Source organism: Chenopodium quinoa, unplaced genomic scaffold, assembly GCF_001683475.1.
Source record: "Chenopodium quinoa cultivar QQ74 unplaced genomic scaffold, ASM168347v1, whole genome shotgun sequence".
Classification (NCBI taxonomy): Eukaryota; Viridiplantae; Streptophyta; class Magnoliopsida; order Caryophyllales; family Amaranthaceae; genus Chenopodium; species Chenopodium quinoa.
The window spans coordinates 4,010,946-4,026,802 of NW_018743977.1; the positions used below are offsets into that span (position 1 = coordinate 4,010,946).

Genomic DNA, 15,857 nt, shown 5'->3' on the forward strand with positions numbered 1-15,857 from the left:
GAGGTACACACTAGTTGACTTAATTAAAAACAAAATATAGCTTAATATTAACTTTAAATACAAAAAATTAATTTTAATTTTAATTATAATAAATAATTTTTTAAAAAGATTGGGGTGTCGGGTTTGGTGTGGGGGCTGGGCGGTCATAGGTTCGTGTTGACTAGGCTGGTGAGAGTTGTGTGGGTTCGATCGATCGGCTAGGTTAGGGCTAGGTGGGAGTTCGCCGCATAAGTGTGGTTTGAGAGTAAGGATTGGGGTTTAGGTGAGAGTTCGCCACATAAGTGGGGTTCGAGAGTTAGAGTTAGGGTTTGGGTGGGTGTTCGCTGGACTGGTTGGGACACTAGGGTGTAAAGTCAAAATGTATCCAATAAAAGGAGCAGATGGAGTATTAGAGCAATTCCAATGGTAAGCTAATTAGCAAATTAGCTTTTTAGGCCACATAAGATTTTAAAGCTAATTTTTTTTGTAGCTAGTTTGTGCCATGGCTACTAGCTTGTGGTGTTTGCCAGAGAGATGAAGAGTTTGTCATGCATGCATTAAAAGATTGCAGTTTAGCTCGAGCAATTTGGAGTAAGTGCAATTATTCTATGGTTTTGTCTCACTCTCTTTGTAGTATGGGTGATTGGTGGAAGCACTATTTTGGTAATTTTAGGGAGGATATGGTGAGTTTAATTACCACGTGTTGGGCTATGTGGGGCACAAGGAACAAATGGATGATTGAGGGTGAAAATCCGAATATTGAGCAAATTGTTGCCTATGCTTTGAAGATTAATTCGAAGGGGCGTGAGGTGGGAAAGTTGAATAACATGAGGAATGGAGGGGTGGAAACAATGTCTCTTTGGCGGGTCTCCTTCGCATCTAGTGTGGTTAAAATTATTGTTGATGCTGGTGTTTTAGAGGAGGTGGGGACGGGGCTGGGTGCAGTATGTAGGAATAGTGAGGGGGTGGTGCTTGGGGAGCTATGGTGTAGTGGAGTAAAAAATGAAAGACTAAGATTGCAGAGGTGAAAACGGTATTTTGGGGCATGAAGATTGCGAGACACAAGGGTATGAGCTGCATTGGGATCGAGAATGATAGTCTGGTGGTGATTGAGGCAATGAGGAAGCGTTTGTATGGATCTAATTCCTTTCATCTGATTATAAAGGATATTCTAGATTTTTTTATCCTTCTAATTTTACTAGTGTTTCATGGTCTTTTGTAAAGCGAGGGGGTAATAATGTAGCACAAAAATTGACTCACTTTCAACCATGGGAGTTTGGCCAACGGGTGTGGAGTGATGTAATCCCTCCTCGCACTTTGAAAATTTCTTCGGTTGATCTAGATGGTTTTTTTTTCAAAAAAAAAAAAAAGTATTAAAGTTGTCACTTCCAAAGTTATTTACTAATAATTTTCTGTTTTACACAGATCACTAACCAACTCATACAATTCTACACTTACTAGTCTGCAACTGCATTTATAATAAAATGTAGGTGATCGTCAGCTGATGTCAAAACCTCAAAGGTAACATTACCTTACAATTGCATAGTTCACACTTCACATGACACAATTAATTTTCCATAATGACCACGACAAAAGAGTCATCCTAACCACATTTTTTTTAGGGAAACTCATCCTAACCACATTTAACACATGATAACTTGTAATTGACTTATGCTACCATACTTTCCTTTCGTTTGTTGTAAACTCAGTTTAATTAATGTTATTTCAGTCGTTTTCAAAATTTAAAGAAAAAATAAAAAATAATTTACAAACAAATTATACTAGTTTTGGTATGTGAAGATAGTATTTGAGAAATGGAAGTGTAAATATAAACTAATACTCCGTACTTTTTAAAACAGGTTTACTCTCAACCCTTAAAAGGTCTACCCTGTCCCATAATTGGACGATCATATAAAGACTCAGCCCATTTATTTATTAGACGAATCTAACCCATTAATAAATGGGCGGGTCATGGGTTTTAATAGGGCTCCAAGCGTCCAACCCATTGAATTGCTCTCTCTCAGAACTCCCTCCGTTGAAGCGCACTCAACGTTCTCCATTGAGGCGCAGTCGACGTTCTCCATTGTATCTAGTTCTTGTATCCCCCATTGAAGCAGCTTCTGAGGTAAGTTGTTTGTATTTGTTATCATCATTTCAATTTCACAATCTAAGTTAATCTAGTGTAGGGTTCCAAAATCTGAACTATTGAATCAAATATCCCTAAAATTATTATGAGATAATTGAATCAAATATTCCTAAAATTATGAGATAATTAAATCAAATTTGGTTGCTAATGTATTGCACAACACTTTAATGTTATGATTCAACTATCAAAACAGATCTCTTTTCCCTGGGCCCAGGGCTGCCGCCCCTCCTGCCCTGCCTCAGGGACGGGCCTGGATGAATAATGACTGATTTGAATGGTTTAATGGTTTTTTTGTTTTTTTTTTATTTTTAATTTGTTATTTGCATCCTCGTTGGTTTATGATTTTAAGTTTGATCTTTGAAGTAAAAATAAGCACTGAATTAGTATCTGACACGGGTACATGTCCAAGTGTCTAACTCGACTATGTCTATTTTGTAAAACCTTTCCATGATCTTGAACTAAAATAAAGTCTCTAATTGTCCTATTCACGTCCAAGTGTCGAGAGTCTAACAGGATACTCGAGGTGTAATGAAGAGTTCAAGTAACATAAATTAGTATACTTATTTAAGCTCCTATTGGTTGAACTGAGAATATCATTCATCGATTTTTTGTTATGATATGGAATTGAATGAGAAAGTGAGCAAAGATAATTTTTTCTTTACTCTTCACTTCATGATAAATCCTCTTTAAGTCACTTGTCCCTGTCATTTTAACAGGGTTATGTACTTTGTCTCTCACTATACACTTTCATATATAAGTTATGCTCCTGTGAACATATTATTTGATGCTTTAAAATTAACTTAGATTCTTGCAGAATTAGGTGAAGTATCATTCACAGTGTCAAGATGACTTGTGAAAAAGAAGATGCCTCGGGACATGGAGAGGAGTTGATGGAAGTTGATATTGCTGATGCTAGCAATGGGTGTATTACTGAGATAAGGGAAAATGGTTTGCTTCTTTGGCCGGTATTGCCACAAGAAGGGGGAGAGGGTCTTCCATATGCCCCTGTAAATTGGCCAAGCCCTGGTGATATATGGGGTTGGAGGGTTGGCAGAAGAGTAGCTGCTTCTGGATATTATCTTGACAGATACTTGTATCTTCCTTTGCGTTTCCAGAAATCTAGGCGCAAGAGGGATGGTTTCGCAAGCAAGCTTTCAATAGAACAATATGTTCGAGCAAGGTTCCCCGGTACTAATGTCAATGCTTTCTTTTCGTCTTTTAGTTGGAAGATTCCTTCAAAGCAGGCATACTTGTTGAAAGGTGAGCATTTAATCTTAGTAAATGGGCACTTGGAATTGATATTAATATTCTTTTAGCCAATCACATATATGTTCTATTACCTAGAGGTGCACCTTTTTTTGTTATATGCTCTTTTCTGTGGGTCTCTTTGGGTTTAATTTTTAACCTATTTCTTTGGTGAGCATGCGAATAATAATTTCAGATTATTGCTACTTGGTTTCGGTAGCAAATACTAGGTGGTCATTTGGTTGAATGTAGGAAGTAGTAAAAGCGTGTCCAAGTAGTTCCATTTCTTAGCAAGTGCCAAAATTGTTTGGTTGATCATGGGAAGTAAATAGGAACTTCTACTTACCTAAGGGAGGTCTAGGGGAACAACTTCCTCTACTTTGTGGTATACTGAACTTCTAGCGCACTTCCTATATTTTTTGTCAACCAAACTTCCCATAGCTTTCCACTTCCCAGACCTTTTTATGTCAATCAAACAAGCAATAAGTCAATCTTCATCCAAGGATGTTGTGTACTAAATGCTAGCTTGATAGGATTCATCTATGCTGTATTTCGTGGTACATTTTTACTCGTTGTCTCATTAATATAACTCGGTATGGCTGATGTGATGAAAGCATTAGTTCTTGTTATTATATACTCCCTAGTAAAGTTTTGAAAAGAAATTATAAGAAGACACTTGTTTGAGTTTTTTATTGTTATACTTGCTTTTTAAGCAATTATTTGTTTATTGAATATTTGAGTTACTCTTTAGAATTTTAAACAATTACTTACTCCATTCCCCCAATATTGCAATAAGGGGAAGACACGGAATTTAAGATAAGTAGAGAGATAGAGAGAAATAAAGATAAGGACCCATGTGATGAGGAGAGAGGTAGAGAGAAAGCATGTGCATATATGGTAATTTTGCAATATTTGTGAAACTTTCTTAAATGGTAATTGTTTCAATATTATTGGAATGGAGGAAGTACTTTAGCTTCCTATGTTTGTTTGGGCTATGATTTTATGTTGGGTCTTCACTTGTATTATACATCAAAAATATTGACTAACAAGGTACCATGGAGATTAGGGGTAAATAAGTGAATTTTCAGTGTTTATTCATTGAAGTCCAAAAGGGGTATTTTAAAACTTACAAGCTTCTTTTAAAGTGTAAATTTGATCATATACTACTACTTTTTGATGAAGTAGTGAAATTTTCCTAGGTCTACAGTTAGAAACAATTATCTCCCTTGATGCCTAATTATATAGATATTTAACTATATGCGACACCTACTGATTTCTTGTTGTTGATATCAGTATTTCAACTATGTTCCATTTTAATAATGTCGAAAGAGTACAATAGGCTGTATTAAATGTCTTACTATTCTTACTTTATACTTCTTATCTATTGTGAAGTAGGTTAGGTCTTTATCTTTGTGGAAGTGGTCAGACGGCTCTGACCCCCACTATTGCATTCTAGTTAGAAGCCTATTAGCATTGCTACGGAAATCTGACGGGTAATTGTAAATTTGTACTAGATCGATCCTAAGCCCTGAGTTGGAAGTTGGAACGCATCCATGTGAACACGGTCCTCATAATTTTAGAAAAACTTGGCAATTAATTTAAAGGGGAGAGACTATAATATCTTGAATAAAATTAAATGAGTTCAAATAATTTAGATTGGTTAAAGATCAAATAAATTCGGATAAGAAATTAAGTTCTTATACGATGTGATAAGCTATATTCCTTAATTAGTTGTTCCATTTTGGCTTCCGACACTATTCACCTGCTTCACTTTGGCCATCATTTGCTAATTATACATAATGTAAAACATAGCTATGTTGGGTCTTGTTAAATTCGTATTAATATATATATTTTCAATATATATAATTTTTATAATTACACAATCAAAGATATTGAGGGTCAAAGTTGTGTGTGTGTAAATTTGCCTAGTCAAAATGGAACAGCCAAAAAAAAAGAGGAAGTTATAAGCTACTACGTAATTCACAACTACAACGGATTCCAATGAGTTCTGAATTGTCAAAATAAGCTCTAATTGAATTCAGAAAGTTAAAATTAGTTCTTCCAATTCAAAAAGGAGTTTAGCTAAGTCTAAATAAGTCAAAAGAAGCTCAGATAAGTCTAAATAAGTCAAAATAAGTTGAATAGAACATGCCCCTATCTTTTAAGGTGTGTTTTGTTCAACTTATGTTGACTTATTTGAATTTATCAGGACTTGTTTTGTCTACTTATTTGAATAATTCAGTTTGAACTTTTTTGAATTGAATTGAGTAGCATTTTAAACATATCAGAACTTATTTTGCCTTGAGTTCTGTAGGCTGTTCTGTATTGCCATGCTACTTTTCTTATTTCTATTACTTGCCAAAAAAAAAAAAAAAAAATCTTACAATCTGCTCTAAAATTTTATTATTTAAGATATTCTTGGTTTGAATAAGTGGATACCCCATAAAGAAAATTGGAGGGTTGATCGAATGTGTTGGAGAGGAGTGTTGATGATGTTACAAAACTACTATATACGAAGTAAAATGGTCAAATATATAGTTTATCTCCTCTCTCTCTTCTATCCAAATTCAGAATCTTCAATTGTGTTCTGTCTTTTGCACTGATCTTTCAGTGCTATCATGTTAAGCTTGATTCAGTCATCAATATGCTAGTTGATAGGATAATGTTTTGAGCTTTAGTCTGTACATGTTCTTGAAATAAATTTGACATAACCGGATTCCTCTTTAACTTCATAATTTTGAGATATAGGCTGGTTTAAACTGTGGCTGGCATTAATGTGGTTATTGCATGTTCAAATTGTTTTCAATGACCAAATGTGTATCTTTCATAATAGTACGCAAATTAATTAAGAGCCAGCAATAGATTCACTTTCATAGCTGAACATTTTGTGATGGAGGCTGAATTCTGCCAGTGTCTTTAACGGTAAGAAGAGTGATCATACATATTCAGATCTCATGCAGTATGAGAGTTTAACGGAGCTTCTGGAGCTCCAGTTTAGAGTTATTTACTGTTTCGATAAAGGTGTTATATATCGTTACTCATTAGTGTGCCTTATAAGGACATATATCTTCAGCGTTGAAGAAGAGAACATTAAAACATTATGATAACTTATCTTGATATTTGAATATAGGCTTGTAAGAATGGGATATAAAATAAAATGGATCAGGTACTCCATATTCTGTAAAAGTCTCCCCATCTCCATTATAAGTCACCATCAATATGCAGCTCACTCATTATCGTATTATATTCATATCTATTTAATGTCACTCCATTTTTACTGCACACTCACCTTATGCTAACGCTACCTTTGCATCAATGATTTTCCCGATTTTGGAATGGTAGCGTTTAATTTGATTTCCTCGTGCCCACACATGACTCTTAACATTAGATTTTGGGATTCTTCAAAACTGAAACTTCATGTTTTATAATTGAAACATACAGGGTTGCAAATTTTCTTTTTGGAGAGAAGAGAGAGATAAAAAGCTAGTCCCATGTGATAACTCTGATAAAGAGGGAGATAAAGAGAAACCATTGCCAAAAGTATTGTTGTTGCAACTAATATGCAACTTCCCAACAAGGGAGATAAAGAGAAGTATCTTTGCTCACCAAAATATATAAACATATCGAGTACATTTAAATCAACTAAAGACTTAATGCCAAAGTTCAATCATAGAAGGATTTCGAAAGATAAGACTCCTTTCTGTAGAAACTCTAAAACACAATATAAACATCAACTTCTTGCATCTTGAAACAGATGGAGAGCCTTTCGAGATATCTTCATTTCAACTCCTAAAGTTTCTTAAATTGTCTGATTTGAGTTCAAGATTTGATTTATGATCCATATACCCCATTTATGGTATTCTAGGTAGTTGATTTGATGTTCTTTCCAAAAAAAAAAAAAAAAAAGGTAGTTGATTTGATGTTTGACTTATGATGTAGATATGAAACTTGTTATGGTACTTTTTTAAATTAAGGATTCTGTACTTTGGCTTGGTTTTGTAGATGGTACACATTCTGAATTTCTGACTATCTCTGGTGGAACCATTTTAACTTTTGGGCTGTAAAAGTTAATTTCTGTTCATTGTTTAACATTGTGTTGATTTTGGTTTTGAAGATGAACATGGTTCTTTCCGCATATCATCTGAAGAGATGGCAGCGCAGTCTCCCTCTAATTTGCCTCCTGGTGCTGTGGGTTGTAAGGCTGGTAACAGTTTTTGTTCTAGTCTTCTGGAAGATCAGATGTCTCCTGCAGCTACCCAATCTTGTGAAGTTTGCTGCAGCGAACCTAGTTTTTGTCGCGAGTGTTGTTGTATACTATGTTGCAAAACCATAGATATAGCCTCTGGTGGCTACAGTTTTATCAGATGTGACGCAACAGTAAGTGATGGTTTAATATGTGGTCATGCGGCTCATATTAACTGTGCTCTCAGATCGTATATGGCTGGGACAGTTGGAGGAAGTGTCGGGCTAGACACTGAATACTATTGTCGACGTTGTGATACACGGACTGATTTGACTAAGCATATCACAAGGCTTTTGAAGACGTGTGAATCTATTGAATCTCAGGATGAGATTGACAAGATGTTAAGTGTTGGTGCCTGTGTTTTGCGAGGATCACAGAAAAAAGGTTCACAAAAACTGCTGAATCGTATCGAATCCATTTTGCAAAAGGCGAGTATTATTTGTTGGGAAACTTTTTATTTTTTATTTTTAATTTTTTTTTTTTTGGGGGGGGGGGGGTGTGAGGGGGGTGTGGTAAGGTTTTCGTTTCTCTTTTGACTTGCAAGTTGCTGCTTTAGCTGACTATACTGTTCCGACAACAGCTAAAAGTTGGGAATGATATGGAAGATGTCTGGAAAGTGGAAGTGGACATTTTACCTATTCCCACAGGTGAATCTATATCTCAAATTCATTATCATTTCAGCTCCTATGACGAGAATGGTGAGTTGTTAGAGCTCAAAAAAGTTGACAGTGAGTTACCTTTTCTGTTAAATAGAGATATCTTTCCTTTTCCATTTGCAGGAGCAGGACAACTGGATGGTCTGGATCATTCTAACTCTGCATGCACAGACCTAGGTGAAGATGATCTTTTGTATCAAAATGGGTATCTGAAATTGGAGGAGGAAATTACTCAAGTTCTTCAGGAACTTAAAAGGTCGCAAGAGTATGAATTTAGTATTGCTCATGATAGGCTTCATGCTCAAAAAGATCACCTTTTTAGCCTCTATCAACAAGTTTACAAGGATAAGTTAGAACTATTACGGCCTTCACCATCAAAGGATCGTGATGCCTTGCTCAGATCTATTGCAGCCAGAGAAGAGCATATTAAACATGAGCTCGGCAAACTCAGAGATATGGAAAAGGTTGCCAATGGATTTGGAAAGACTCCCAAAGAAATTCTAAAGGAACACTTTGATCTGGATCGCAAAGACTGACATCTGAATTCACACCAACTTCAACTCTGTCATCTCTGCTTTTCTGTTCTTCAACCCCAGGAAGAAGGTGAGATTCCACCAATGAGCTCCTAATCGAAGGACTGTTCATATTGCTGTTGAAATTTTTTTGGATGATTAACAAACTTCACATCTGCCTTTGAATCTACCCTCTCTTCTTTTATACCCTTCTTTCGTGTTTGTGTACTCGCATGTACTTATGTGCTTGTTTCTTGATTATTTTTCATCATTACTACTCCCTCCCTATTGAAAAGATTAGCCACTTATGTAGTCAAATGACTTGCATTAATGGCTCATAATGAGTAACATGTCACAGTAGGTAATCTTTGGGATGGTCTGAGTTTTTTTTTTTTTTTTTTTTCTTTTTTTTAATGGAAGGTATAATTATTTCTTGTCAATAGGCTGTCTTTGCCTAGGACCTGTATGTTGTAAAACTGTAGGAAATTTATCGACTATTCCACTTTATCCTCATTTTACTTTTAGGTGTTGTTAGGTTGATGTGGGAATTTAATTCCCATAGGAATTTATACTTCATGGGAAGTTAATTCCTTAATGAAATCCCTAGGAATTTCTTTAATGTGTTTGGTTTGCAATAAGGGATATTGAAATTCCCATGAATTTTGGTTTACCTGGGGGGAGCTTGGAAATTTACTCCCATGTTTTGTGGGAAATTGAAATTCCCATGAATTCCACTTCCATCATTTCTGCATTTTTATATCAACCAAACAACTATCCATTTTATCAATTCCCATGAATTTCTAGTTCCTCCATTTTATAATGTGAACCAAACAAGGCCTAATATACCTACCTTTTAGTACATTTTTGTACTCAATATTTTATATAATTATCTTTTATCTATTCTGTGTTTTTTTTTTTAAAAAAAAAAGGCTTTAGCGTTGAGTGTAATTAAGAGCTAATTAAGCACAGCCTTCTTATTTCTTCTTTATTTGTTTAACTAAGTTATTCCCGTGCGATCGATTAGAATTATCTTTCTTGTCTATTGCATTACGTTGTATATGAAGATTAGAATTAGATTTAAAAATAATTTACATGTAAGAAAAGTAAAATAAAAAAAAAAAAAATTGAAACCATGATCAAACATCAAATAAATTAGGTATGCGAAACTATAATTTAGGAGGGAAAATTGGTTAATTGAATTATTTATAGACACTTATGCATTGAAGTCAAAAGCGTAGATTAAAATAAAAAAATAAAAAAAAAATCATTTATAATTGATGACATCAAGAATTGGAGGGAATTGAGAATGACATATAAGATAGTTTAATAGTTGATAATGTCAGCAATGTTTTATTTTAGTATTAGTTAATAGATTATATACGGAGATATAACTTTGAACTGGTCAAATTGCTTTACCTTCTTCCTGATAATAATAATGGTAGAATTTTTCGTTTTTTAGATTGAGATTAGGGCTGATGCAATTTTTCAGGCAACTGTATGCATTCCATATTTCCATCACAGGATTTGATAATACTGTTAGTGTAAATGTCGTTGATTATGTGGGAAAATGAACAATTAGGTAATCAACTGTGTCTTTTGGCCAAGGACTATAGACCGATTAGGTTATACAATGTGTTACAGAATTTTTATTTTGAAGTTGTAGCAAACACCGAAACACGTATTCTCCTTGACATTGTTGCGAAAACGTCAGTGTGTTTGGATGAAATTAGGGCCTTGGGAAGGTAGGCTATGAGCAAAGCGTATGACAGAAAGTGTGATTTACAAATCCATTCAAATAGCTAATTATGTACTGCATAAATTATCTAGAACTATACTATCCTATATTCTTAGTCTCCTTGGAACTTGTTTAAACATTAGGAGATCCTCTTTAGGAAGGAAACTCCTAATCTATAGTTAAGCATGAAACTTAGTCAATGATAATATTAATAAAGTTGGAGGTTCTACTCGTTATCTTAATGTACTACGGTATAAATTAATTTACTAACCAAATATAATTTGCCACTAAAATTTAAACCTTAGTATTTGTATCTTTCCCTCAAAAAAAAATATAAAGGGCAAACAGTAAGAAAATGTTGTCCTATACTCGACGAGGGAGTCCAGGAGATATATTTATAAGTTTATCTCATAGAAAAACTTGAATTTACCCATATTCAACTTCATTTAAGGCACACCCAATAAAATGAAGGAATTTAAACTTAGTAGTTCTACCTCATAAAAAAAATTAGATATTTCATTTACAAGTGAGAGCAATTAGCTTACACCTGCTCTAGGCGCACCCGAGTACATGGTAGAATCCGTGCTCCGTAACGAGCCTATTATTGAACAATAATAAGATTACCCATATTACCCTTAAACCCACCTTTACAATCACCGCCCCTCCTATCCATCTCACCCCAACCATTCTTGGGCACAATCACAACAAGCTCCCCACGAGTATAAACCGCGGTGGCAAGCTCCGGGCGCGCAGACGACGGAAGCCGAAACCGCCACACATCAAGCTCAAGCTCATCAACGATCGGCCGAGACAAATTCTCTCTACTCCTAATAACAACTTTGGTAATGCCAGGATGAACCTCAACAACATGAGCTTTAACGCCACTACTATACCCAACTCCAGCAAAACCGGCATCATCTTCAACCGTAAACTTAAAACAATCATGTCGTTCTTCAACGACAACATCGGCATCAGAATCAAATGGTAACTCCAACACTTTGCTGAACACATGAGGAAGTCTTCGCAATTTCTTGGAATTTGATGAAACACCCATTAATGGAGATTGTTGTTGTTGTTGTTGTGATCGATTTGAGGAGAGAGAAAATGAAGAGAAGTTGCGTTTTTCAGGCATGGTGAAGATGGGGGTAATAAATTGAGTGGCCAAGAGGAATAAAATTAGAGTAAAGTAGTGAAATAGAATCATCAACTAACGGCGGGTGTAAACGATAATTTTTAAAAGGAATACGTTGCGATTATAAAATAATGGGGAATCGGAGATGATAAATGTTGTTAACGTTTATGGAGAAAATGGAACAAAAATTGGAGGATATGATGTTGGAGGAATCAAAGTGATGGGAAAAGGGAAAAGGGAAAAGGGAAAAGGAAGGATTCGGAAAGAGAAGAATAGGTGATTTGAAAGGGTTAGGGATTTGGAGTGTATTTAAAGGGGGATTGGGGGACCGACATGAATGTAACGTGTAGCGTTACAAGATTGTTTTGTTGTATTAATTAATTATTTTTGTACTATTGCGCGTCGATTGTCAATTTGTTGTTTGTGAAGTTATGGTGTAATTTCTACTCCATAGTTTTCTATTATTACTATCTCCGTTTTATATTTTTTACAATTTTTGAATATTTTATATCTCATAAATAATACTCTAAAATTGCAACAAATATGTAATAGAGGTAGTAAAACACAAGAGATTGGTTTTTTTTACATCCTATGAATCCATAATAATATGTCAAATATTTGATTGTTTTTTATTACTATATTTGAGGTGTAGAGAATTATATAAAACAATGATATAAATGAAATTTAATTTAAATTACCCTTAAATTTTATTTATCAGTGAGGATATTTAGCATCTGAAGTCTCTCAACTTTTATATAAGAGTACTTTTTTTTTTTTTTTTTTTGAGAAGTGTTACACTTGTCTTCATTGGTATTTTTTTTTTTCCTCAAGTGTTAAAACTCTTTATTTTGCCAAACTATTACATTGTCTTGAAAACAATAAATCTAAAGATAATACATTCTATACTTTTTCTGTTTAAAAGAATTGCAATATTGGTAAATTATAAGAATGGGAAATTCTCATTGGTAACCCCCTATTATTGCTACACCCCAATGGTGACCCAACTTTTTTTGGATTATACAAAATGACACCACTTTACTGATTTATCCTAATTATATCATTAATGATGATTTTTTAACTTTAAATTCATTAATAAAGTTAACCATGGTTAACCTTTCCCCCCAAAAAGTTAGAAAACAGGGTTTAAAAACCCTTTCTCCCTTAATTCCCTCAACTTCCGCCATTGTTGTCTTCTTCGCCATCCAATATTACGCAGCCACCATGGGAAGAGGTCGAGTAATCAAGCTTCGCTGTTGCGACTGTTCATTTAAGAGGTATCTCGATGTACGTTTTTCTGATACACGTTCCAATCCAGACAAGCCCTACTACAAATGCAGTACTTGTCACTTTTTTGCATGGGTTCCTGAAGCAAATATTATGAGGATTGTTGATGAGGTGAATGATGAAGGTTATTTCGATGGCTTTGGGAAGAAGATGATGAAGATTGCAATTGGGATTTTTGTAATTTGGTTTTTCTGTACTTTGATTAAGTAGGTTGTAAACCCTAGATTGGTAATTTGGGGGAAATTAGTTCAAGTTAGGGTTTCATTTTAGGGCAATTGGAAATTGGCTAGGGGTTCAAATTAGGGTTTCATTTTAGGGCAATCTATGTAGTTGAATGATGTACTGATCATCCTACCTAAATAAAAATCAGAATGTTTGTTGAAATTGAATTTCTTATGTTTTGTGAATATGTTATGCAACTGTACCAATGAAGTATACAATATAGCTGGATACAATATGAACATAAAGGAAATACTTGCAGATTAAAACTTAAGCAATTGTTCACAAACCAAACTTAAGCAAATGTACACAATCCAAAATATTAAGATGCCTTGTACCCCCCCTAAATACCCAAAATAGACTGATTCAAGTACCCAAAAGAATCAGTTTCCAGTTATTTACTTATACTAATTACAACCAAGACATTCATCTACTGAGGCTGGGTTAAGAACCTAATTCCCCTAAGTGGCCTCAGTGTTGGACCAGGCTGTAAATAGGACATGGGTCCTTTGCCTTTATCCTTTGCTGATGCAGGACCAACTTTAGCTTGCTTCCCTTTATCCTTTGCAGAGGCAGGAGCAACATTTGCTTGCTTCCCTTTACCCTTAGTAGAAGCAGAAGCAGCAACAGCTTGTTTTGCAGTGGGGCCTCCTTTACATGTAGCTGAGTTATGCCCAAAGCATTGACAATTGCTGCACTTAATGGTTTTGCTTCTCTTACCCTTCCTTTCTTCATCTTCTTCCCTTCTTCTCTCTCTACAAGGCCTGCCAACACCTCTTTTCATGGTAGGAGGGTCAATTTTAGGCATGTCAAAGTCAGGCCATTGATCACTGTCAGGGATGGAGTTGATTCCACCAGCATATGCAGCTTTGTACCTTCTCACAGAGTACCATTCATGGACAAATTGTTTTGGATCAAGCCTTGCATGCAAGATGGCTCTCATTCCATGCCTGCAAGGAATTCCAGAAATCTGCCACACCCCACAAAGACACCTTTTTTCAGCAAAGTTTACAGGTAGCACTGATTTGCCATCAGTCACCTCATACCCATCAGCACTGGGGTATGCTCTACAACCCCTGGAGTCTCTAGTGATCACTTTAAGTCTGGCCTTAATATTTGGACATATATCATCATCTACCCAGTTTGCAGAAGCTTGGTTCCTTGTGCACATCCTCACCATTGTTGTTCTCCTAATTCCTAACATTCATAAGCAAATGTGTTAATGCTACATTCTGAAATATAGGCATATTACATGTACATAACTAAGAAAATTGTTACCTTCCAACAAAGTCAGAACAGGTTTTGCTCTGTCTGTACCCAATGTGGCATTAAAACTTTCCACAAAGTTGCTTTTGTTTACATCACATTTGATAGCCTCATTGAATTTGTGCTTGGTCCATGTTGACTGTGGGCCAACTTTAGACAACCATATCAAAGCAGCTGGATTGACCTTCTGCAACTACTCCATGGACTTTCTGAATGTGAACTCAGAATAGGCCCTTCAAGCCATCTAGAAAAGGCTAAACATCAAAGGGCCAGGGAATGGTTTCTTCCAATTCTTTACCAAGTGCTTACAGCAATATCTCCTTCCAGCCTTTGGCCACAACTCAGTCAATGCAGCATCAATACCCTAAAAAAACACAAGTTTTATGTAAGACAAAGACACGGTGAAGGAAGATAATAACTACAAAGGTTAACTTTTATACCTTCTGTCTGTCAGAGATAATGCACCACTCATCCCCTCTCCCACTATCTTTCAGCAAGTTCTTCAAATGCCACACAAAGAACTTCCAATTCTATGTATCCTCAACCGAGACAATTGCCCAAGCAAAGGGGAATAGCTCATTGTTTGCATCTAGTGCCACTGCAGATAACAGGACACCACCATAATTCCCCTTTAAGTGAGCCCCATCAACACTTATGAAGCTCCTACACCCACTTAGTAACCCATCTATGCAGCCTTTGAATGATATGAAGATATTTAGGAACTGTAAAGGCCTGTCAATATAATCTTGGGGTGTCCAAGCACAGAATGCAGCAGAACCTGGGTTTGTTGATCTGACCATTTCACAGTAGTCAGGAAGCTGGGCATATGAGATGTCATGGCCACTATTAATGTCTCTCAGAGCCTTTGACCTCATTCTGTACAGAGTACTTGCAGACATTTGTACTCCATATCTTTGCCAAAGTAATTGGTTCAATGTCTTGGAAGATATATCATTATTGGCTCTTATATCCTCAAGCAACACTCTGGCAGCCCAATTGGTAGACACCATTGGATTCTTCACCTCCAAACCAGAACAAGTGTGCTCCATGTTCTTAATGGACTTGATTGCCCATGTGACACCATCAGGAAGCCTAGATGCATGCAGCCTCCACTCACAGTTAATATCAGAACATATCATGTAACTGTCCACCTCATATTTGATGCCTTTATCATAACTATTGAAAACCCACTTTGTATGAAATAATCCCTCACAACATCCCTCAAGTGTTGTTTATCTGTAAATAATTGCCATGGTTTGATGACAATTTTGCCAAACTCCTCCTCATTGTACAACTCTCCATTTTTATACAAATTTGCAAAGTAATCTTCATAGTCATTGTCATTATCCCACATAGGGCCTTCCCAAGGATCAAAGTTGTCAACAATTGCCCCTATATCATCAAAAGTATCCATATCATCTTCATCTTCATTTTCCTGAT

At 35.7% G+C, this 15,857-nt stretch overlaps 3 protein-coding genes across 5 annotated transcripts; 1 reads left to right on the plus strand and 2 right to left on the minus strand.

The window, feature by feature from the left end:
- The first annotated feature begins 1,951 nt into the window (after window positions 1-1,951).
- On the plus strand, window positions 1,952-9,221 carry LOC110689832 (protein OBERON 1-like). 3 transcript variants are annotated; one of them, XM_021866664.1, is made up of 5 exons: window positions 1,952-2,104; window positions 2,930-3,385; window positions 7,485-8,041; window positions 8,194-8,311; window positions 8,393-9,221. In XM_021866664.1, the coding sequence occupies exons 2-5, from the start codon at window positions 2,971-2,973 to the stop codon at window positions 8,803-8,805; spliced, it is 1,503 nt and encodes a 500-aa protein (XP_021722356.1). In that variant the 5' UTR covers window positions 1,952-2,104; window positions 2,930-2,970; the 3' UTR covers window positions 8,806-9,221. The 3 variants fall into 3 exon arrangements, with proteins under 3 accessions (XP_021722356.1, XP_021722355.1, XP_021722357.1); XM_021866663.1 differs by having other exon boundaries at window positions 2,940-3,385; XM_021866665.1 differs by having other exon boundaries at window positions 2,940-3,385; window positions 8,194-8,260.
- Window positions 9,222-10,864: 1,643 nt separating this feature from the next.
- Window positions 10,865-12,125, minus strand: LOC110689833. Its single transcript, XM_021866666.1, has one exon. The coding sequence runs from the start codon at window positions 11,718-11,720 to the stop codon at window positions 11,118-11,120; it is 603 nt and encodes a 200-aa protein (XP_021722358.1). The 5' UTR covers window positions 11,721-12,125; the 3' UTR covers window positions 10,865-11,117.
- A 1,456-nt stretch (window positions 12,126-13,581) lies between these two features.
- LOC110689911 lies at window positions 13,582-15,556 on the minus strand. Its single transcript, XM_021866738.1, has 4 exons — window positions 14,963-15,556; window positions 14,716-14,781; window positions 14,430-14,610; window positions 13,582-14,348 (listed from the first exon to the last, which is right to left on the minus strand). The coding sequence occupies exons 1-4, from the start codon at window positions 15,554-15,556 to the stop codon at window positions 13,582-13,584; spliced, it is 1,608 nt and encodes a 535-aa protein (XP_021722430.1).
- Window positions 15,557-15,857: the final 301 nt, after the last annotated feature.